The sequence below is a fragment of the Enoplosus armatus genome, chromosome 11 (assembly GCF_043641665.1).
Source record: "Enoplosus armatus isolate fEnoArm2 chromosome 11, fEnoArm2.hap1, whole genome shotgun sequence".
Taxonomy (NCBI): Eukaryota; Metazoa; Chordata; class Actinopteri; order Centrarchiformes; family Enoplosidae; genus Enoplosus; species Enoplosus armatus.
In genome coordinates this window covers 6,896,548-6,921,012 of record NC_092190.1, presented here as the reverse complement: position 1 = coordinate 6,921,012, position 24,465 = coordinate 6,896,548, and the positions used below count along the sequence as shown (strand labels likewise).

Genomic DNA, 24,465 nt, shown 5'->3' with positions numbered 1-24,465 from the left:
TGTCTCGAAACTTTAATGGGAAACATCTCACCATAAAATTGAACTAAAATTTTGTCAAAAGGTTTTAAAATTAGACATTGCTATAAAATAAAGCCATACTCCAGTATGCGTCACTATGATGATAAGAATGATGAGATTACATTTAATAGTCATGAGTTGAATGTGATAATGGTGATGACAGCTGTTGTTTTTTTTGACTGTACATGTTACCTTCACCATTCAGGGTATGTGTTCACAGTTACATTTTGTATGTATACATAGCTATAGACAGTATATGTCTTCTCATGCATATCTATATGCAACTCACCAAGAATAATCCTTACAGATGACCTGTTTATATTTTTGGCATTATGTATATTTTGGATTGGCACCTTTTTGATGTCTTATATTTTATATTTGCACTATTACACTTATACTGCAACTACTGCAAACAATTTCCCTTGGGATAAAAAAAAGTTCCTTCTTATCTTACCTTTAAATGTATTTACTTATTTATGTGTTTGTTTTTTTCTCTTTCCTTATTCTGAAAATGGCACTTTCAAGACAGAAATATTAAAAAAGGGAAATGAAACGTGTGATATGAATATGTAAATGTGACCTGATTTCTGCACACTATTAAAAACTATTAAAAAAGTCATGTGTTGAATTCTAACAGTTTGCGCAATCATTTTATTATGTACTGGTTCATTCAACAACCTTTCTGTATTTATTCCAATGCATTATATTTTTATGAAATACTGGCTCATACGGACTTTTATAATGCGATGATTTCTGAGTGGTTTATGTGATAAACGAATAACACTGTGTACGCTACATACTGTTTATAATATACTAACGTTACACGGAACCTTCATCCTGTAGCCTCAGTTACCTCAGAGGACTTTATCGCTGACGGACTGTCAAAATGACATAGTGGTAAACACAGTAAGGTGAGTCTCGATTTATGTTATGCAGCTTGTGAACGGCACCAGTTTCACCACAAGTCAATACCAGTACAGATCCACTGGTGCATGCTGGTAATGACTTGAGTGAGCGAACAGTTTTATCTTGTGTTATAGTGACATTGTTCAAGGATGGAGAGAGGCTAGCGTTAGCTGCTAGCTAACTAGCCCCGGCTCACATCACATTAGCTGGGGATGAAAACAGGCCTTATTCAGTCAGCTTCCAGAGTAGTTAATCGATTTTATATATGTATCTATGTACAGTATGTGTGTCGTGATAAACAGGACGTATTAGCGAGCTAGCTTATGTAGCAGGTTAACGTAGCTACCCGAAAGGCTGACCGTGGCTTCACCTCTGTCACTGTTTACTGCTGAGATGCTGACTGTGTGTTTATGCAAACACACGCACACAAACAACAGTGCTGGGGCTTGAATTCGGTTGTTTTTCATTTCTGATTGCTGCTAGCCTCATTAAACTCAAGTAATATCATTGTGTAACGTTACTTAAGGAATTAAAGATGAGATGAGCTAACCAGCGTTAGAGCTGAGGACCAGTGATACATTCAAAGTCTTCATGTCACCTGCTACTTTCTATTGTAATAGCTGTAGTTACATATTGATGTTAAAGTTTGTTATTCCAACCATAAAAAAATACAACCGAATGAGGTATAATTGCTCTCAAGGCCACATTATAAAAACATAAAAAAAACCACCAGACAAAAGACATAGAAACATTTAAATTGTATTGGTGCTTTAATCTGAGTGTGATAACGTGCATACAGCATAGTAAAAACACTTGTACTTATACACATATGTATAAAGTAGAATTTCAAATGGTGTGAGCATCTTAACTAAGGTGTGTGTGATTGTCGGATGGCTATAAATTGTTCCGCAGCCTGAGTGTAAGAATTAATAATGAATTATGTTTAATTAAGCAATAAACCAGAAGACGCGAGGTGCTGCGTTAAAGAGAGAATACACTTAAGAATGTAGCTGGTGAGCTATTTTTCACGTAAGATCTATAAAAGGCAGTTTATCATCCCAGAATGTGCAGACTTCAGTGAAAGACCACCCATGTGCATTTACTTTACATATTCATTGTTATACAAATATGTTTTCAAGCCACCTCACATTCCATATTGTGCTCATGTTTTCTTGTTTATGTATTTCAGCATTATGTGCTTGTGTGAGGCAGATTAATTACACTGTAAATGGTAAACAAAGTTCAAAACATGCAGCTTCAACCTGAATATGAACTAGCAAGTGGAACAGGATGGGTAGCTCTTCTTTTTAAACCCTATTTTTCTCTTAGATACAGAATATTTCTGGCTTTCCTAAAAGTAGAACTCCTTTTAGTTGATAGAAAATTACACTCTACTATTTGTAGCACATGGATCCACACAAAAACCTAAACAGATGTAGCCTTGTTGCAGACCCCTGAGTTGACACATCCCAGACTTTCTTAGTGAATGAAATATAGTATATAAAAATAATGAAGTGAAACAAAATGGCAGTTCAGTCTGATTATCAGACCAAATTAGATGTAACAATGTACACATTTAGACAGTGAGAGCAAAATATAGGATGTTTACTGAACAAAAGTCTATCAAATCAGTACAGTGATTTATTGATTTTTGTTCGTTCAGCTGTTTTCCTTGTGATGGCCACAGTCTTTGAGTTTTAGTCATCGCTGATCAAAAGTAGTGTTGAGTGTTGGCTGCATTGGCTTGACAGCATGTGTGAGTCAACAGTAGTTCAGTGGGAAGCTCGATGAGTAACTAACCGTGATGACGATGCCCAGTTAGGTCAGAGCTGTATCTGCAGGCAGATGATGTCATGGTAAATATGTTGGTGTTGATACAGGGTGTTAAAATACACTAGTCAGTGTTAGGGATCAGCACTGCAGTGCTACCCTTCTATTTTTGCAAGAGCTTTTGGCTCCTTTATTATCCCAACACACACACATACACAAACTGCATTGCTAACAAAATGTCATCTAGTGATTAGTGCAATTTTTATCTTTTTTTTTAATCTCAATTACATTTTTTTGTTTAGCATCCATCCTAATGAAATAAGATTTGAAATACATTTTAGACAGAAAGAAACTGATTGTGACTGAAAATGTGAAAATGACACTTGGGTCAGCAGTTTCAGTCTAATGTTGGAACTGTTTACCAGCACTGAATGTCCTGGTGCTATGTAGTAGTGGACTGCATGGTTTTACCTGTGTAAGCATAATGCATATATATAGTTAATAAATACCCGAATAAGACCATTAAAGAGCATTAAAATCACAGTGATATCTACGATAATATCCTCATTTGTATCTACGAATTGTCATGAATAAATCGTAAATATTCTTGCCCGGCCCTACTAGAAAATGCAGTGATGTAATGGCCTTAATAATTCATATGTAGAGAAAAGTAAAAGAGGCTGAGCTGTAGAGGAGAACAAAATCAATGAGGGTGAGAGAGCACAAATGATAAAGAGAGAAGTGTGTATATATATATATATATATATTATAGAGAGAGAGAGAAAGACACACAGAGGAGTGGAGAGAATCAGAAGAGACAGGCGGGCAGGCAGATGGATGGGAACCCCACCCAGGCCTGCTTCCTCTCTGCCTGCTCAGTCCAGTGATAAGCAGCTGAGGAGGAAGTCAAGTATTATTTCATCAGGACATGTGAGGGAGGATGATCGTTTCTATTTGCTGAGGAAGAAATTGAAGCTCTGGTCTCAATGTGATGAAGGTACTGTAGGCCGGTGGGCAGATTGAAGCTTAATGTTTTAAACCAGAGGCTTCATTATCCTCTCATCTTGCTTTTCTCTTGGCAAAGCCTCTATTTCAATTTTAAGAAAGCACGTGGAACAAGAGTCGGTTTTATGTCTAAATTAATACCAGTATTCTTTCTGTCAGCAGTGTTTCCATTCTCGGTGTTTGTTCTACGTGCTTCCTCTTTACTATTTCCTCTTTATCTCTTCCCTTTGTTACAGTGAAGCCACAAAAAGTCTCCATTCGATGACCTCGCAGCCACCTGACGGGCCAAACCAAAACACAAATAATGAAGTTGATGGTTGATTTTGACATCACATCATCCAGCCCCTGAACATTTCAGTCTGATCAGAGGGATTTTACAGGGTTTTTTTTTCCTTTCCAAAGTGTGTGTGTATCTGGCTAGGTAACTTAGTTTCCCACCCAAATTGGCTCGATTTGGGGAGTCCCAAATCTGCTGCCAGTCCTGTTAAGCTCTGGCATGAAGCCACAGTAGCTTTACCCCCGAGAGGTAGTCGACTCTCCCTCGGAGCTAGAGACACACCATTGGAAAAGGAAGACTGTTACCCTGGAGGAAGGCCCTATCTTGAGGGGGGGGAGCAGGACTTGGCTTCAGACAGCAGATTGTGAAGCCTGTAGGCTGCTTGGATCTTCCTCAACCCTTCCTAGCTTGTCATACCTAAAAGATTTGCATTTGACCAGCTGACTAGTTTGATTTGTTGGACATGTGGATGCTGCTAGCGGGGTTTTTGTGCCCATTTAGGAAAACCATCTAGTTGTGAGGCTTCTAGCTCAGGGGAAGGCCCAGCCATGGAGGGTCTTGAGCAGCTTGACATGGTGGGCGATATCAGCCCGGCTCTTGAAGCCACCGAGGACTTTATCCACTGCATGGACGGGATTCAAGGCCAAGGTCCAAGCCAAGCTCAAACAGGGACCCTCCAGCCTTCCAGGCAGCCTAAGCAGCTGCAGGAGGTGTCCAGTGCCGCGCTGGGGAAGCTGAGCTCCAGTGGCGTGTGGAGCCTGCTGGCTGGAGAGCAACCAGAGGTGGGGCCCCTAGGCCTAGCCTGGGCCGACAACTTCAGCGTATTGGGGCTGGGGATGGGCTTGAGGCACGGCAAGAGATGCCGAGCTCGCTCCACCAACGACCTGGCAGCCCACACCAAGGAGTGCACCAACAACACCGCCAACTCCGCGTCCAGCTCAGCCTTCAAGAAGGGACACAACCGGTCCAGGTCGGACGTCAACTATCGGCCGTCTGCATACACAGACAACGGACTGACCACTGTGGACTGCAACACACTGAAGAACATGATCCTCAACCACCAGCAAGACGGTGAGTTCACATCCACAGTGTGAGTCTGGTGTACGAAGTGAGTACAAATATTTCAGGTCTGTGATGGAGCTGAAAAGATGAATTGATTAATCAATGAGCTGAAGATTTATTGACAACAATATTGATAGTCTTTGGGTTTTGGACAGTTGATCAGACAAAATAATTTATCATGGCTATAGATATAAAATTGACTTGACAAAACAATCAATTTGAAGACGTCCACTGAGCTCTGGGAACATTTTATGGTAATTTTTTACTTTTTGCGTAACTGTGTGGAAGCATAGACCTTTTGCATTTTATGTTTGGATGCAAAGAAACATTTATCCCTGATTACGTGCAAAGAATGCTTATTTTGCACATCTTACAGTATATAAGAAACAAATTCACCTAGTTTTTATGTCTCCACATTCTCTCTTCTTTGTATATTTTGCACAAATGCTGATACTTTTCAAATGTTTTACTGCAGTATATTTCATTTTCCTTCCTAGCATTTTTTGCATGTACTAACATATTGACACACTAAAACAAGACCCTCCACGACCTGATTACTCCGAGTATAATTTGAGACCTCAACTCTTGATTATCCAGAATAACTGGGACACTGTTTCTGAAAACACATGTTGAGTTTGCTCTATTAACCTCCATTGTACTGAGGTGGTGGCAGAAATCTCAGTGGCAGATATATCAAAACCATGGGAAATGAATGCCCAAACTACCATCTGCAAAGCTATCACTTAAGCTAAGTGGGAAAATATATGTTTTCTAATGTGGGTGAACTGACACTTTAATCGCATTGGATTTGCCTAATTGGACATTTGTGGCATGAAGGGGGACGTCATGTACTCTGGTGACCAACTCATTAAACCTGAAGTAATTCTTAGCCAACAGGCCGGCCCCTACCCGTCAGAAACACGCACACCTCCTCTTCCTTTGCTCTGATCGACCGTCCGTTCACTGGAAAGCTTTCTCTTCTTGTTTCGGAGGACAGAAGTCCCGGACTATTTGTGCTGCAGATTGGGGCGTATGCTGTACTTATGCTGAAGCATCCTCAGAGAAAGCAATAATGATAGAAGATGATGATAACTTGAAATGACACAGCTGTGCTATGACAGTCAGTACTCAGGCAGAGAGCCCAACACACACACACACACACACACACACACACACACACACACACACCATTTGTTTGTGTGTTTTTGGCCATCTGAAGGCCTAAGGAGATCCTAAGGGATCCTGAGGGATAATAGCCTGTAATCCTGTCAGCAAATGGACTCAAATGAGGCGAGAGAAGAGGCAACCCAATTACCCGGCCCCTGATACTGGCAGGATTATTTAGTATTAGCATATGTGTGAAAAGGCATCAGGCTATTTAGTTTGGCTGGATGTGTATTGAAAGGAGAGAAGTAGGAAAAGGACGGTAATAAGCAGAAGGCAGAGTGATTTAGCTCGGCCTCGCTATGTCTCTTCATTCACATTGGAAAAAAAAACCTGTTTGCCTTTCCATTAGTGACAGCTGGGGATGTTTAGATGGTAAATGGAAATGATGATCATTATTATAAACACAATACACGTCTACAGTACATGGGCCCAAACAGGCTATATGTGTAGCTTTTATTAAAGCTCACTTATATTTTATAACATTACCCACTGAACTCTGAAGGCTACATTCATCAGTTTGTATGATTCTTGTAAACAATAGGTCACTTTTTGGTTGCACATTTTCTTGCAAGCATTCCTCAATAATTTGTTGTTTATAGAAATGCAAGGTCCGTGCAAGAAAACTGATTTTAAATTGTTAATAACAATAATAATTAACCAGTTAGTCAATCAACAAAACATTAATCACCCAAACGTTTGATGTAGTGTTCAAGTCATTCATCAAACAAAAGTGCCAACTATTTACTGGTTCTGATTTCTACAGTAAAATGTAAGGATTTGCTGCTTTTCTCTGTTTTATCGCAAATTGAAAATCTTTGTGTTTGGGACTTTAGTTCAGAAGAAAAAGCTGGTCCCTGGGATTTGTGGCATTTTGGTAATTTTCTGATATTTTAAAGACCAAACATTAATAGATTCATTGAAAACAAGCATTACATGCAGCCCCAGATCTACGTAAAAGCTAATTTGATTGTTTTAAAGGGAAAAAAAACAGTAAGCCACGAGTATTATATATATGTGTGTGTGTGTGTGTGTGTGTGTGTGTGTGTGTGTGTGTGTGTGTGTGCGCGCGCGCGCGCTTGGGTGACTGTGTGTAGACAGAGTACATACAATAAGGTGAAGTCTCATCTGACAGTTGAGAGTTTTCTCTGATTTTGAAATTTGAGATTGTATCACTATCAGTTTGCGAGAGCCAATCTGCTTCTGTTTGCGTCTTTCTGCTGACTTTGTATGTGTTTGTGCTTCCTCCGTGCTGTTTCATTTCCTGTTGTATCTGAATGCATCATTCATTACACACATCCTCTCCCCACCTGATTTCTGGCCTTACTCAACTTGGGGATTTACCACTGTATTTAGTCCCAGATGACACACACACACTCTCACACACACACACACACACACACACACACACACTCAAATGACTTGTTGACTGATGTGTAAGTTCTGACTTCCGGAATAAAATACCTCTAAATTTACTTGTAGATGTAAATATGTTTGTCTATGTATGTTCAAGTCCTGTGATAGACTGGCCACATGTCCACTGTGTGTAGCCCCCCTACTGTACCTCCCACCCAGTGCATGCTGGGATATCTTCAGCCCACTATGACCCTGAACAGGATAAGCGCTGCGGTTTAAAATGGATGGTGTACCTGTGTGTGGCTGCAGATGCCTACTGTTTCGTTTGCAGTCAATGTGTACTCTGGTGTCCGTGGGGCGGGAGTCTGTTAGATCGTAAAACAACACGTAATATGACGATTGGGTACCTCATCAGTGGGTGAGGTTGCATGTTTAAGGCTGAAGTGGAGGTTTGCGTCTTGACTTCAGGGCAGCGGCACTGGATAGTTAGTTTGCAGCGCTCAGAGAAAAGTGTTAATTCTGGTTGAAGGCTTGTATGTGCATATTAGACCATTGCTGGAGTGTGATGTCAAAACCCACCAGGTGGAGATGAAGGCTAATTGAACAGAGCAGTTTTCTTCTCCACAATGCCTAATTCTCATCTCGACCCTCCCAAGCGTGAAGACTGCCAGTCAGCCGGACTTGGTTCCAGCTAAACTTATTTGCATATTCATTTGTTCCTTCAGCAAAATGTGTGTTAAAATGCAAAGTCCGAGACCCCGGGAGTGACACCATGTCTACTGCTGTTTTGATAAGATTGATGAGGCACTTGACTCGCCACCGTCTAGTTAACAGGAACTGTGAAGGATTTAGCCTTTCCTTTTCCCTCCTTGAGTGATTTATCTGCCAATTACACTGCTCCTGGTGGGGGTTTACAATTAAATTAGTCAGTGGGATTGGTTTGGGGAATGGGAATAGGTGATTGTTGTTCTTTTTAAGTAAACCTGTCTACCCATTAAAAGACGTCTAAATATGAAGGTTAAGACTGGACTAAAAAGGTGAGACGTTGATGTCTAAGTAACATATAACCATTGTTTCAACAGCATTTCAGTAGCTATTTCAATTTGAAGCAGTATAGTAGATGAAATACTGTCTAAATAATGATTGTATATAACATCTAAAACCCTTTCGCTTTATAACCAAATGTGTCTTAGTCTTATTTTAGACGTGTACATGTCTTTTGACCTGCAAATCACCAAATTAGTGCACCTGCAGGCAGCTCATAGATTAGGTGACAGGTCAGTCAGTCCTCAGTCTGCTCTATTTTAAGTCCTAAAGATTCATCTGTTTGTCACCAGTTTAATACTGTAGCTCGTAGGGTTTTGCTAGCGTGCTCTGTGTTGCAGGTGCTTCCCTCTCTTCCTGTTTTTGGTGGAGAAGATACAGTGCGTTGAGATTGAAATCTTTTGCACAGTATTTGGTGTCACTGAGTGGTGTGAAACGCTGGGTGCTTTAAACCACTGACGTATGGCTAAAGTTCCCAAATATTCCTCCACAGGTCACTGGCATGTGGTTAAGTTCGTTTTTCGAAATGGTTTGGGTACCTGACATGTTGAATCATTGCTACACCACAGTCAATCTCAGCTGCCAATCATGACGTTTCACCCCGTTTTTATAGCATCAAATGACTAATTAAAACCAAACGTATCAGAAAAATGAACACTTGCACAAACGTGAGCGTGATAACGACTACCTAAATGGGAAAATGTATTTTCCGCTAACATGGAGGGGGTGGGGTTTATGACCTATACTGCAGCCAGTCACCAGGGGGCGATCAAGATGTTTTGGCTTCACTTTTGGGGAGCTGTGATGTCGTCCATCTTTATATACAGTCTATGGTATGGACTTCAAAAAGTTCCTTTCGTATTTAATACTGTTGTATTGCTCTTTTCTTTTCGCACTTGATTGTGATTTTGTAAAGTGTTGGCTTACTTAAGATTATTATCATCAGATTAGGTATTGATTTATCTCAGATATTGCAGTATAGACAAATATGAAGGCGGATATGCAAAAAGAAGTTGCAGAACTACAGAAGTACGTGTTTTATAGGCTGTATTTTTATGTATAATTTCGCTGGCTTTCGCTAATTCAAGTTTATTAGGCTATATTATGCATTTTGTGTCATTTAAAGTTCTGCTGTTACTGTTCAAAATGGAGTATTATCTTATAATTACTGTTGCTTACTTTGATGTAAAGTTGATGACGATGATGTCAAATGTGAAATATCTTCATCAGCATCATAAAATGTGTTTATGTATTGGCCTCAAAAATCCAGTATCCTCAAATCTGGTATTGCACCAAAAAGTAGTGTACATGCTTTGGCCATTTTCTGTTTCTTTGAGAGCTCAACATTATGCTTAAATTTCTAGAATAAAGATTGGAACACTGATCCAAAACAGTGGGAAGCAAAGAAAAGGTTATAGATAACAAGTAGGGATATCAGATATCAGACAAAATTCAAGACAGCAAGATGAGGCACCAAATTCTGGTGTGGCTGCACTATTCAATGTGTCTGGAGTACTTATTTGAAGGCAGGGAATGCAGCATAGCTCATAATAAAGGCTGGCCCAGTTTTATGTCCTAGCAGAGGTCGGCGCCTGTTGTCTACCTGAGACTGAACCCTCCTTAATCAAGGAGAAAACACTCCATAATCACAAAAGGAGATGGAGAGAGGAAAGACATAAATGAGGGTAAAACAAACCTCCTGAGCAGCAGCAGTGAAAGAACGGAGAGAAAAGGGCCAAAATAGGGAGAGGGTGTGCGTCTGGCCTTCAGATTAAGGAAGTGGGACAGTTTGCCTAGTGGCCTCCTTAACAATACTGTTTCTTCCTGCCTTGGTGACAAGAAACGTTCTCAGAGGAGCACCTGCGCTAGGCTATCTCTTACCAAAATACCAACGTCACAGCCGCAAGCCTCTGATGAGCTACCATCTGTAGGAAACTGGCCCATCTAGATTAAGGTTCCTGAGACCAATTAGAGGTGTAAAGATTCAGGCAAACTGGGAGAAAAAGCTGCATAAACAAACCAAGAGGACAAGCTGTGCAGTTCAGTGGCATGGATTCAGTCTCGATGTCCATGTAGGATGTCAGCTATAGTCATCTTGGATTCACAGCAGTGACAGTGGATTCCAGTGGAGACCCAGAGTCATGGCAAAAAGCATAAAAATTCCTCACACCACCTCTGCAGCATAATACACTTTAACATTGATCCGTATGTTCCCGAGAGCTAAACACTCTACTGTTGAGTGCTATTGGGTCCTTGCGCGTGGCCTATTTGGCATTTTACTGGCTAAGCGATGATTATCAAGATCATACAGATCAATGGCTTAGAGGTGGATCATGGTGCAGGAGTGGTTTGATTTGTGTCAATAAAAGGTCAGAAGAGACATTATATTGTTCAGAAGGACTGCACTGAAAATATCAGAAGTATGTAGGTGGAAAACACCATTAGCAATGACGGAAGCCTCCAAAAACTACAGCTGCCAACATCCACGAAGACTTTTCAGAACTGTCAAGCTTACAGAGGGCGAATGTTTGATATTCAAACGTTTTCAGTGGTTTTTGATTGGAGTACTCCTTTAAAGCTAAGAACTGATCTTGTTTACTTTAAGTCACATTGATCCAGTGACAAGGTGTTTATATCAGCATGGTCAATGTTTTTAAGACACAATGTTTAGTATCTGACCTGTTAATTGTGCCCACAGAGGATTAGATGACCTGTACCTGGTTGGCCAGTGGGAAGGTGTTTATTCAGAACAAAACTGTTTGTTGTCTCAAATGTGTTTATCCTGAACACACACACATTACCCATCTGTGTCTCATTTCTGTTTATTTTCCCTCCTCCTCTGTATCTCTGTCCAGCTGATAAAAGCAACAGTAGCAGTGTGGTGAAGCAGGGTGCGATGGAGCAGCGTGAGGGGCCCCGGGGCCGATGGACACCCTGCCACGTCGAACTGACACCCTGTGAGCTCCGGCTTTACACTCTGGACAACAGCGCCAACCGCCAGCTGGGCACCGCCTACTCTCTGTCACACTGCCAGAGCGTCATCTCACCAGCACCCAGCAGCCAGCAAGGCCAGATCACCCAGCCTGCCGATCAACGCACGCTCCAGGCTTTGTTCTTCAACAGCACGCGTCTCCAGCTGAGGGCGGCCAACCAATGGGAGGCCATGGAGTGGAGGCGGTTGATGTGGGAGAAGGTGCAGGCAGCCAGACCTTTGAGGCAGGAGAACCGCCAGCGCAAGACAGGAGTGGAAAAGCAACAGAACGCCAAGTTTCCTGCACCCATGTCACCCTCCTCGTCACCCTCTCCATCGGGGCTTGACACCAGGCCTGATGGTGACAGCGACACCCCTACCTCAGCAGAGGCGTCACTCTCTCTCCAGCCTAATTCTGGCGTGCTGAGCAGACCCACCACTCTGCCTCTGTTCACCCAGCGCTGCCAGGACGTCCTCAAAGCTGGTCTGCTCCACCAGCTGATGGATCAGAACAACTGGCGGGCCTTCACCTTCGTCCTGACCAGATCCACTCTCCGGGCCTTCCCTACAGAGGGCCGTGGGTCTGTGTCCCAGCCTGTCCTCCAGTGCTCCCTGGTCTCTTGCTTGGCTGTGCAGCACGATCAGGAGCCAGAGAACGGAGAGCCATGGACAGATAGAGGAGACTGCTTCCAGGTAGTTTTCCCAAAAGTGGTAGTCAGACTTCGGGCGGACGATCAGCTCAAGGCCCAGGAATGGGTGGAGGTTCTGCGGGAGGCGGTCAGAGCGCAGAGGCCTGCCCAAGAAGAAGGGGGAGAGTCAGGAGAAGGAGCTCCAGGTCTCCAGGGAGTGCTGTTGAGATCAAAACCATCCAGGGACAGGAGACAGAGGGAGGCCCAGAGAGCCAAGCGGCAGTCAGTCACCACCAGTTTCCTCAGTATTCTCACCTGTCTGGCTGTGGAGAAGGGGCTCACTGCTCAGAGCTTCAGGTGTGCAGGTAAAAGACCTTCGCGTACGCACACACACACACACACACACACACACACACACACACACACACACACACACACACACAGACTGACAAACTGTTGTATAAGAAGATCACGAGAGTGATTAAATATTAGCCATTTTTTTCTGTATTTTCCTCTCTTCTTATGGCCTCACGTTTTTCCAACACAAATTTACCCACAAAGGTTAGAAATTTCAACATGGCATCCACAATCTCAAGACTCCTCACCTAACTGTCTCTGCGGCAGAATGTATTAAAGATATACTGATAAATTTTCAGTTCAGTTACCTTCATCCTCAAAGTAGCTTTGGGTTTAAGATGCCGACCATGATCCGCAGTGTGCCCGATTTGAGTCCGTTAGTTGAGACTGAATGTATTTCTTTCCTCCTTTGTAGTTGGTCCTAGGGTAGGGTGTTGGAACCGGTTCCAAATGTATTATCCATTTAAATCTTTATTACTGACTGGCAAAGGTTCTTACTTGTTTATATTCTAGAAGAGAACAAAAGGGCAAAGTTATATTTAAGTAAAATATTTAGTTACTGGCTTTAATAATAGTTGTGTGTATGTGTATGACCCTGAGTTTAAAGATCCCTTCAGACATGTTTACAGACATAAAAATACTCAGATTTGAATAATAATTTGTGTCTGAAATGGTTTTTCTACCAAACATTACCTGGCTAAAATTTCTACTTTAAAATACTCTACTCTTAAATCCAGAATCTGTGAATTCTTTGAATATGGAAAATCATTTTCATTTCAAAGGTTTAACTGCTGGACACTTGATGCAAGTGGTTTAAGTGGTTTTATTATTTTCACTCTGTTGAACAGATAAATGAAGGATGTTGTCTGTTTGGATGCATCTACCCATTCTTGTCAGCCAGTGGTTTTCGGTGTTTTTCAGTATTTAGTCTTTTACCTTTTTTTTACAGCCTCTCTCCCTCCTTTATTATTACTCCTGTTAGTCTCCATACCAGGCTCTTGGACAGCCCCATAAATGGCAGGCGGTGCTTTTACTCTCCCTGGGTGTGAAAACGTGGGCTTCCTCTCTCTCTCTTAGGAGGGCTTTGAATAATCACCGCTCACCTCCCTTTTTATTTGTAACAACTGGCTTATTAATGCAGGGGCTGTTTGAAAGGCCAGCTGAAACAGGAACAAGGACAGAGGCCGTCTGGGGGCAGCTGATGATAATTGGTAGGCTTAAAGCACCGGAGGAGAGGAAAAATGGATGAATGAATGAATGAATGAGGACGAATGAAAGCGGCCTGGGGATGCTACAGTGGTCAGGCTTGATCGTAGTTGTTTGATTGAAGGGTTTCTGGGTAGAGCTGGATGGGAGGGACAGCTGGATACGTCCATTTTCTATACAGAGCACACCTCTGCTCGCTCAGTCCGTTTATTTCCCTCCTTTTCCTCCCCTTTTTTTCTTTTTCCTTTCACCAGTTCATTCACACTCACAGCCTGTCCCTCTTTTTGTCTCCCTTTCTCGCTCTGCCCCCCCTCTCATTTATTTGACTGTATCCCTTCTTAGTCTCCTGCAGTGTTACTTAGCAGGTGCTGAAAAAAGTATTTTACACCATTTTAATTCAAGGCCTTAAAACTGTCCATGAGTTATTGTTAGAGGTCTTGTGCTTTTGTAGTTTTCTAGTTATCATTTTCATGTTTTTTTCAGTTGGGAAATTCATCTTTCAATTTCACTCTCACCAGCTGTAAAATAACAATCTTAAATTAAACGGTATAGGTTTTTCGATCTTTTTTTTTTTCTTCTATCCACTGCTCTCCTCTGGCTCTCGCAGCAGCCTCTCCTTGGTCGCCTGCCAACTCCTTTTTATTGAAATGTGGCCCATTTTTTATATTACACGTTCTGTAGTAAACAAATAGACATGGCCTCTATCAGACTGTCAGAGGAAGAGCCGGTTAAGAGGAGGAGGGGAGGAAGAGGATTGACAGAAGAGTTAGAGTGATCCCTATATACTGTACCTGCTGGATTTTGGGATGTTGGTCGGACGTCAACTTGAGCTCTGGCAACTTATGATGGTAATTTCCTCTATTTTCTGACATTTTATAGACTTCATATTTAATGGAAAACAATCAACATATTGGTTAGTCAGTGTCACCCATTTATGTTGTGATGCAGTTTGTTACATCTTGCATATTGCACAATGATTATTACAGTGACTCTTAGTCTTGCTTAAAAATGAAACTATATATTAGTAAGCTTTATGTCTTCAGTTGGAGTGCCACAGACCGGGTAGGGAAGTCAAATTATTTAGAGACAGACTAAGATGTGTACCGCCTTCTTTTTCTGCCAGGCTTCGTCCAACTGGATCCAACTTCGACTGAATTGAAGAATAAAAGAATTAAACATCTACAGTAAATACTCATATTGGCCCTCAAAACCCCCCCAGAAGCCTAATTCATCAAAAACATTCACCTTCTGTTGTTAACCTGAATACATATCAGATTGTTCATATATGAAGCCACTAATCTAAACAAGATCTCTTGATGGAAGCGACTGCAGTCCCTCATGCTACTTTAGTCTCCACTGATTTGTCTTTGAACTTGATTCAAGTCTGTGCTTTTGCATATGCATGCTCCGTCCATCCATACATATCGAGTGATTGGTTATTTAACATCAAAATGTAAAATGTATTCAACTAATTACTTGCTTCGTTTTTGATTCCTTTTGAAGGAAACGGTTAGTGTTTGTTTGAAGACCTGGGACTCCCCATCACCCCTCAACACACACACACACACACACACACACACACACACACACACACACACACACACACACACACACACACACACACACACATGCATATTGTGCAGTGTGTGTCCTCCAGGTTTGGTGACCCCTGTCGTTGCACTGGAGCACATTCTCAGGCCCCCGACAGACCATGTGAATCTGTTGGACGGTGGGGGGGGGGCTTCGGGTGAAGTGGGAATCAGTAGATATGAGGGAATAGAGGAAGTAGGAGGCGGGCTCACATCAAAAGATAGACAGTCTCTCTCTAACACACACACACACACACACACACACACACTAACTGTCTTACTCATAGTACTCTCCATTTGTGCACATTTTCACTCGAGTGTTTGGTCGGTGTGAATGAGACACATCAAAGCTCAGGCTTCTCTCGTTTTTTCCCGTTTTAATTCACACACATGTACATAACACACACACACACACACACACACACACACACACACACACACACACACACCAGCGTCCTCAGAGGTGTGGTGGTTTAAAACCAGCGGCGGGCAGATGAAAGCGTTAGCCCCTTTTTGCCCTGATGTCATCTCTCTCTCACTCTCTGTATCTCTATGTCTCTTTCTCTCTCTCTCACCACCGTATGCTCACCGTGGGCAGGTCAAAGTGACCCTCTCTCACTACAGAGAGCCGCGGTACAATCGGTAGACCTTTGAGCTACGTTTGAATTCCCATTCATCTTTCCCTCTGTCCCTCTTTCTCTTCGTCCCAGAAAGAGCCATAAAAGATCAGAGACGAGAAGAGAAAGCAGTTGTTACTCTGTGCTGATAATGGAGGAAGTAGTTAGCAGCAGCAAGTATTAATAGTTCCTTCTTAAATTAACACAACATACATAATTAACATATATAGACTTTGTATACTTATTTGTACACTTTATTTACCATCTACTTATTTAAACTCAGGGGCCACATTATCAGGTACACCTGTACAATCTAATTCAACAATCCAATTGAAGGGAATGTGAAAATGCACTTTTATTTATTTTTGAGCTTATACTTAAAGGTGGTGTTGTGCTGTTGTACTACATTATATTGAGAGGTGTTTCTATGTTTTTGTCCTTCCCATATACATTCGTGAGGGAGGCAGATTATTAGAAACACTTCTGAATATAATGCGATGCAGTGCAACACCACCACAAACTATGACCTCAATAATAAACATATAATTTAATCAACACCTCTATGACAGTGTCAAAACAACCTGAACATTATAGGCATCATGAAAATAGATAGCTTTATGGCAGAACAGTTGTATTGGATTGCATTAGACTGTACAGGTGTACCTAATAAAGTGGACACTGAGTATATATATATATTTATACTTTATATACGTACATATCTTACAATATGTAATATTTACTAACTCCCTTAATTGCTTAATAAAGCATAACATACAATGTTAGTTATTTGAAGGAACAAAACAAACACTTACTGCATTTATTTTCTGTTTATACAACATTGCAATCGGTCTACTCAAAAGGTGGTGAGAATCCCTACGGTGTTGTCAGCATCAGATTTACAGACTTCCTCAGCTTTTGGTAAAAGTACATTTGCCTGTGTGTGTGGGTGTGTTCTCTTCTTTTCCTCATGATATAGAATTTGAGGTTACGGTTTAAGGTTGTTATTTCGTTTGCGAATGTTTTCAGGCTACATACGTATGTGTCTTTGTTCCTTTGGTCCCAACAGCAGCAGACCAAAGACGAGGCCACAGTTGGCCTGAAAGCCGGCCTGGTGGTCAGCTCTTTCCTCGAAGTGACACAGTGTTTCTCTGACTGTTGACCATCCCCTCTGCCTGCTGGCTCCCAACCAGAGGACTGTGGTTTTTTTGAAAGAGCATCCACCCCAACAACAGCACGAGTGCACTGCTGTAATTAGCCTAAATCTGAGTTACACATATGTATTCGATCATGGGTCCTTCAAAAAGATAAGACTTTGTTGTCGTCTTTTTTTCCCCATCGTATCCACAAGCAATGATTTCAACCAAAGGAAAAACAAATATCCATTGTTTAAACTTTGGTTAAACAAAGTGGTGAAAATGGAGACTGATAATTTATACATTACTGCCATGTTTGGCACACAGCCGTTCAATAAAGTGTTTTAGGGATACAGCGAAACTGGCAGAAAGTATTGCAATGAGAATGTGATCGGAACAGCCAGACCACATCAGGAGGTGGTCTGACTCACACTGAGATCAAAAGTCTGATGGTTATAAATGCAGTTTCTACAGTTGAGCCACATTCTCTCTCACAAGAAAAATATTTAAGTTAAAAGGCCACAGGACAAAAAGCTCCAGACAACCCAACAGCAGCACAGCTTGGTGAGGTTCTCGAGGGACCAATGTGACGTGCAAGACGAGGGTATTAAGTACTGTTAGCCTTGTTAGCAAGGCTACAGAAAAAGTCTCCACCGGTCACTCACTACCCTTGCCTTACACACTGTTAATTGACAAGTCTGCCAGCCCCACCTTGTTAATTTGCATAATTAGATTGGATCACTTATTAATTATCGCTTATTAATGAATAATATCAGGTGTAAGTGCAATGGCCGGTGATCCAGTGTCGACCCGATGTAATGTAGACGCTGATGTGACGCTGTTTTTAAACAACCTCTCCAATCTTTATCATTTCTGTACTACAATGCCTTTGTACTTAATGACTTGCATTAAAGCAATACTGATATGTTATCGACCAAGCCAATTTATCGGTTGGCACAATACTACCATAACCAATAAAATGGACGGCCAAAACAAGTTCTAATAAATCAAAATTAACGTTATGGTTTTGGATCATCGGCCGTACAAATCGTCAATCATCGTCCCAGAACGAATCATCAATAATCTGAAAACAAATCAACAGGTTAATTGGTTATTAACATGATTGTTCAGTCCATCATTTAGTCCATGTGTGGCTGACTGGTGCTCTAACACCAGTTGTTTTTCTTTCTTTTGGCCTCCAGCGCTCAGCGCTGATTAGACCATTGTCTGTCTTTTTCAGACCTCAGATTCTTGTCTATGATAGAAAAGTAGCTGGGCTAATTTCTCTTTATTCTCTGCCTTCATCTGTCCTTGTTTGATCTCACTCTTCTTCTCTTTCATGCGATTCCTTCTTTCCTCTCATCTCTCGATAGCCTTTTACTCATTCTGTCTTTTTTTCCCCCCTTTTTCAGTCTGTGTTGTTTCTTGAGTTGAAGCGTCGCTGACAAACAGGCCGACACACGTCTCTCTTCCTCTGTCTTTTCTTTTCTGTAGCTTTCCATGCCTCTGTTTTCCAACAAAAAAAAACAGATAACAATCTTCCGTTTCTTTTCTTCTCTACCTCTCTTCATTCGCTGTTTTCCTCCAGGCCCCAGGTCCTCCAAGATTGTGTGGATAAGGGACACCTGTTGCAGCACTGTGGCGCTCAGCTGTTTGTGTGATCATAGACCAGGTCCGGGTGTTTGGGTGAAGAATGAACTTTAAAGAGTCTAGAGGACAAAGCAGACAGTGGGGCAGATATCAGGCTGAATAGAGCTGAGGATCTGTTGGTCTTTTAGGTCTACAAACACCTTCTTAAGTCCGCTGTGTTGTGACTACTGCAAGAAGACTCTGAGGGATTACTTCAAATGAGTTTGGCTGGTAGATTTTGGCAAACATGGATATTAATACTAGAAGATGCACCAAACAAGAAGATACAAAATAATTTAAACTGTCAGTAAAATATTGCTCAGTTTTGGACATACTGAAGGACGTAGATGTGGTTTTCAGGAGTTTGAGTGGACACAATAAAATTAGATAGACTCCCCCCCCAAAAAACAGTTATGTAATTGCTATTTTCTGCATCTCCAGCAAATAACACATCATGATGAGGTTGCTCATCGTGAAATTGGTCATGGTTGTCAAACATAACATCATTTAAGCACTAACTCCTCAAGAACGCCACATTTAGTTTCGTGGAAGGAGACCTGAGATATAAAGATAGATCATTTAACCAGAACTAGGACCACAAAAATACAGCATGCAAAGACTTTAAGACTTAAATATAGTTTTGGTCACCAAAATGTCTTTGGTTACTAAAATTGGTAACTAAGTAACAAAAGTGTTTATAGCTGTCATGGCCACACTCGAAGGTGGGGTGAAAGAGCCAGCAGTCATAAAGAGGGGCGGGATGCAATAGTTGTCGAAATATGTGGAGATACACTTTTAGACAGTCTTTTTGTACACACGAAAAATGTTTCTGTCACTTTTGTGTGTGCAAAAGTGTCTGTAACGACTTAAAAAACAGAACTTGAGAGAGTAGTAGTAGAAAGTAGGCGTGAGCTTCTAATTAGTCACAGAAAACTGGCCATTAATTGAGTGACAGAAATTACACCAAAGTTACAAAAATTGTTGGACGCAGCTCTCCCATTTCCAATGTCGGAATAATGTGGGGGCAAGGGCTTAAAGCTGCATACTGACCCCTTAGGTTTCTTTTACTAACATAGCTGTTATTTCTCTTCACCTCTAGCATATTGTTAGTATATTGTAATTACACATCATCTCCAATAAATCAGAATATAACTTAAATTAACGTGTGGTAGAGAAAGTGAAAGTTCATGTGTTTGTATTTTCTTTCCCTGAGTAATGTCTGCAGGCCGCAGAGCTTACCGCCACGCAGTTTATAGCTTTCAACAAGCTCGACCAATCAAAGGGTTTGTAGGAAGTTCAAATACTTTCCAAAGAGTTTGCCACTTGTCATGATAATTTTGTGTGATAGTGTAGTAAATTTGGAGCTTACTTCTTATGTGCTTATGTTTAGTCCAGCTCCCGATGATTTTTTTTGTATGATGTGCATGTTTTCTAAAATAGGTTGGAAGTTACACCCATGATTAGAATAAACACCTCCATTTAAGGATTTCTCTACAATTCTCTAATCAGTGCAATAAAATCAGTTGTCACTGTTTTTGTCCAGTTCTTATAGGTCATGATACAACATAGATGTTGCCTTATTGGGGGCAGAATTCCTTTTAAACTTAGACTACCTTGTTTATTATCTACAGGTTTACTCTGCTGGATTAGTGTGGTATTTAGAGAGGGGCAATAAACTGACACATATTAACGCCAAGTTATTTGCTCTACAACCTTTGTGTTCTCCTGTTCTTGGCTCTCCCCGCCACTCCAGCAGACTGTTAACACCAAAAGCTGACTTGTGCAACACCTTAGGGCTAATTAGCCAGTTAGGACTCATAAATGGACTCATAAATGGACACAAAGAGCAGTTCATATGGATCTCTCTGTTGTAAATTAAGATAGAAGTTGCTGTTGGTTTGAATTCCACCTTTGGCACTTTCTTAAAAGTGGTTTACCTGGTTTTCTCATGATTACAGAGACATTCAGACACCCTAGAGTATCATATGGCATCAGATTTGTGTTTATTAATAAGATGTAAGCACACACAGATACTTACCCTATGACTTCCTACTCAGGTTGTCAGCGTCCAGTCGGTCTTTCCAGAGGAAAGGCAAAGGTTTGCTACTACAGCGGCTGGTACTACTGCCAGAGCTGCCATCAGGACAACTCCTTCCTCATCCCGGCACGCCTGCTGCACAACTGGGACACCAGCAAGCACAAGGTGGGACAGCAAACACGCAACGATATGAAAATACCCACCATCTCAACATACTGACTGTTCCAGCTTTGAAAGTATGCAGTTTCTCATTCTGAGCGACTGGAACATCAGCAGGGTATCTTTAGGTCTTGTAATGTGATGCAAGTATTATGATGCATTAGGGCACCATTAAAGAGCCAAGTGAGAGTTTTCCTGGAAATTTAAGTCCTATTTTCATGTGGTCTTCAAGTCCCATTTTAACAAATTCTAGTCAGTCTGGATTACATTTTAGAAATTCTTATTTTCTTCAAATATAAGAATATAAGAATATATATATATTTAAAATAAAGGTCAACTAGTTTCCAGTAATGGACAGTGATGTGAGATTAATTCAAAGAGTTTCCTGACAGATCACCAAAAGAATGTGTGCGTTTACTTTAGTCCTGCAACGCCATGGGCCCCAGCAAAAAGGTTTAAAGGTCATCTGGTGTTGCGGTGGCCAAGCAAATACATGCAAGCGCACATTCATGGTAATTACTGTAACATGAATGTTGTATTTCTTTACCTGGTCATTGTTGAGATAAAAGATAAAATAATTGCAGCAGTACAGTGTTTTAGCGTCTGATAAAACTTCAAACTCTAGGATCTAGTACTCAAACTGGATTTCCTGGGTTGTATTTCATTTCTCACTGGTACCTGAAACAACACGCCCCCAAAAAAGCCCCTTGCATTGTTTTAACACAGGGTTGTTTTTGGTCTGTATGCCTGCTAAAATCAAATGTCATTTTTGAGTCTTTGACTCTCATCTGATTGTTGCAGATGAGAGTAAATAGTTCCACATTTCAAAAGCAAAATATGAAGCTGCAGCCAGGAGAAGTTAGTTTAGCTTAGCATAAAGACTGGAAACAGCTAGCTTGGCTCTGTCCAAAGGTAAAGAAAATCAGCCTACCAGCACCTCTGAAGCTCAATAATCACTCTTTTGTTTAATCCTTACAAAAACTAGAGGCTTCTTAGTCCTGCATCGTCCATTACAATCATGGAACGTACACTTGGTGGGTATCATCCCTTCTATCTGTTGCCTGATGTAAACAACTCATGTGCTCCTGCAGGTGTCTAAACAGGCCAAGGAGTTCCTGGAGTTTGTGTATGAGGAGCCCCTGCTGGACGTCCAGCAGCTCAACCCTTGTCTGTATGAGCACTGCGAGCCTCTCAGCACTGTGCTGCGTCTCCGTCAGCAGCTCCAGTCACTGCGGGCCTACCTGTTCAGCTGCCGAGCAACCGTTGCCGAGGACCTCAGACGAAGGTAGACTGGCGATGATGTCTGCTGTGGTGGGGTGTTTCTGTTGCACTTTCCAAAAGAAAATGTGTCTTGTGCAGAGATTTAAAAGATGATACTTATTCACCGGCACAGAGGTTTGGAAGAAAATGAAAGTTGATACAAATACTATGCGAGCTAATAAAATTGGATGTGACATTGTTGCATCTTATAGTTCAACTTAAAAGCTATTCTGCAGCAGAGATGTTCTGTTCTGTTTGTTGAAGGCAGCAGATTATTATTATTATTATAGATACAAAATGACTCCATTAATAATCCTATATATATGCATGCTGCATATACATAAAAGATGTGTGTCTGTGTATATATGTTCATGTGTGTGATGGTGGGGGTGACTGTTTATCTGAGTGGGGTCCCAGACTGAAAGCCTTGTCTGTGAGCTGATGGATGCTCATTGCCCCGGTCCAGGTCACTAATACACTCTGATCCGACGGACCATGTCTGAAGGAGAATCATCCACCTCAGCAGACAGACTGGAATCTGATTAATATTCTATCATGATCATTTACAACAAAAACATATTTTCTCACCTACCAGAAACAAGTACTCACAAGTATGTGACTGTGTGTTTTTAATACTCTTCTGAGGTACGACAAGTAAAGATGTTATTATTTCACTAATTTGACAGAAGCAAAGTATACATTAGAGACAAAAGACAAAATGTCAAAGGCTACAGATGTCAGATGCTAGCCATGCTAGTATTAGCCTCAGTATCCTGGGCAGGTAATGGCAAAAAAGACATTACGAGAGTGTTTGTAGGGCAGTATGCAGAACAAGGCAAAACATTCAGGCCAAGCTTACCATTAAAGACAACAACAGTAACGAGGGAATAACAAAGGAAAATGTCCACTCTTACTGCTGGTTTGGACAAATACTACTTTCTCTGAACCATGTTTTTATGTTTATGGAAAATAAAAGTTTGGAAAATTTACTGATGCAGAATTACACAAATCGGTTATCCATGAACATCAACATAAGGTGCTTTAACTGTAAAATCTAATTAGTGTAACTGTCATTATTTTTGGTCTTCATAAAGAGTTTTAATGTCCCACTATAAAAATGTTTTTTCTCAGACTTGCCAAGTAGCTTCACACCAGAACTACTGGTATTTTTATGAGCCTTAAAAAACCCATATTAGTCACACCCTGTTGCAGCAGCTCAGAGACGAGCAGCATCATGGCGCTCTGTGTTTACTTCTGTCCCATTAGCTAGTACCGGCTAGTGCCCCGCCACTTCCAAACATTGCAGGATTGATGAGGGCCATGGCGCTAAAACCTTCCCCTAGTCATCAGTCTACTTCATGGGGGGATCTGAAGAGAGATGTCTGTTGCATACAGGCAGAGAGCCACGGATACACAATCGCACACACAACCACATGAGGCACTAAAGGCTGTAAGTTAGAGAGCACTCCATGTTTGATAGCATGTTGCACAGGAATCTTTGACCTGCTTAGTATGCAGCGTAAAGGCTGTCTTCTGTTATTTTATTGTCTAAGTTCAGTCAAGGTGTGAATTGATCTCACTGGTAATTGTGTTTGTGGCAAGTGAGGCCTTCCTGATGTCCAAATCTTAATGACAGAAACCTTGTTGTAATGTAACACGGATGGGGAATGAGTCCTAATAATGAGAATGTCATACACACGGCACACGCTTTGACAACATGGACTCTTGGTTCATACCCGATCTGTAACCCTCTGTTTGTGGTTAGAATGGAACCTTTTGCTAAGCAACCGTTACTACGCCTGACATTACGTCTCAGTTGATGTCTGATTTCCAAGGGGCGCAGACCAAAATGCCTATGGACGCAATTGGTAAACCTACAATTAATCAGAGCTATGAAACCTGTGATGTACCGCTGAGCATCCAGAAGTACAGCAAACACACATACAAGCCTTAAGTGAAGTTCTTTTTTTAAAGAAAACATACCTTCCAGTTCGTTTGATACGAAGGCAATAGCAGATTCAACAGAACGTTCCACATCAGTGGCAGCCATCTTGGTTGTTTAAGACACTCCTCTTTCAGTCATCGTATCAAACCCGCCCCATATTAGGTAAACGGTTGTTATTGGCCAGAGAATTAACTGTAAAAAGGGATTTAAAATATGTACCTGATGGCTACATGCATGATATTGTGCCATCTTTGCTAGATGATTTGATGAGGATGTTAGGGAGTTGTTTGCAGGTTGCTGTTCTTGGGTTATTGTAGGTGGTTGCTAAAT

At 41.3% G+C, this 24,465-nt stretch overlaps 1 protein-coding gene across 1 annotated transcript in view; it reads left to right on the top strand.

Annotated features, from left to right (window-relative positions):
* Positions 1-4,509: 4,509 nt before the first annotated feature.
* The window catches only part of plekhm3 (pleckstrin homology domain containing, family M, member 3), a 32,659-nt gene continuing 12,703 nt past the window's right edge, over positions 4,510-24,465 (top strand). The window contains exons 1-4 of the mRNA XM_070915286.1: positions 4,510-5,047; positions 11,458-12,567; positions 20,791-20,936; positions 22,022-22,215. Of these exons, the coding sequence (XP_070771387.1) occupies positions 4,525-5,047; positions 11,458-12,567; positions 20,791-20,936; positions 22,022-22,215 (1,973 nt within the window). The 5' untranslated portion in view covers positions 4,510-4,524. The remainder of the gene's footprint in view (positions 5,048-11,457; positions 12,568-20,790; positions 20,937-22,021; positions 22,216-24,465) is intronic.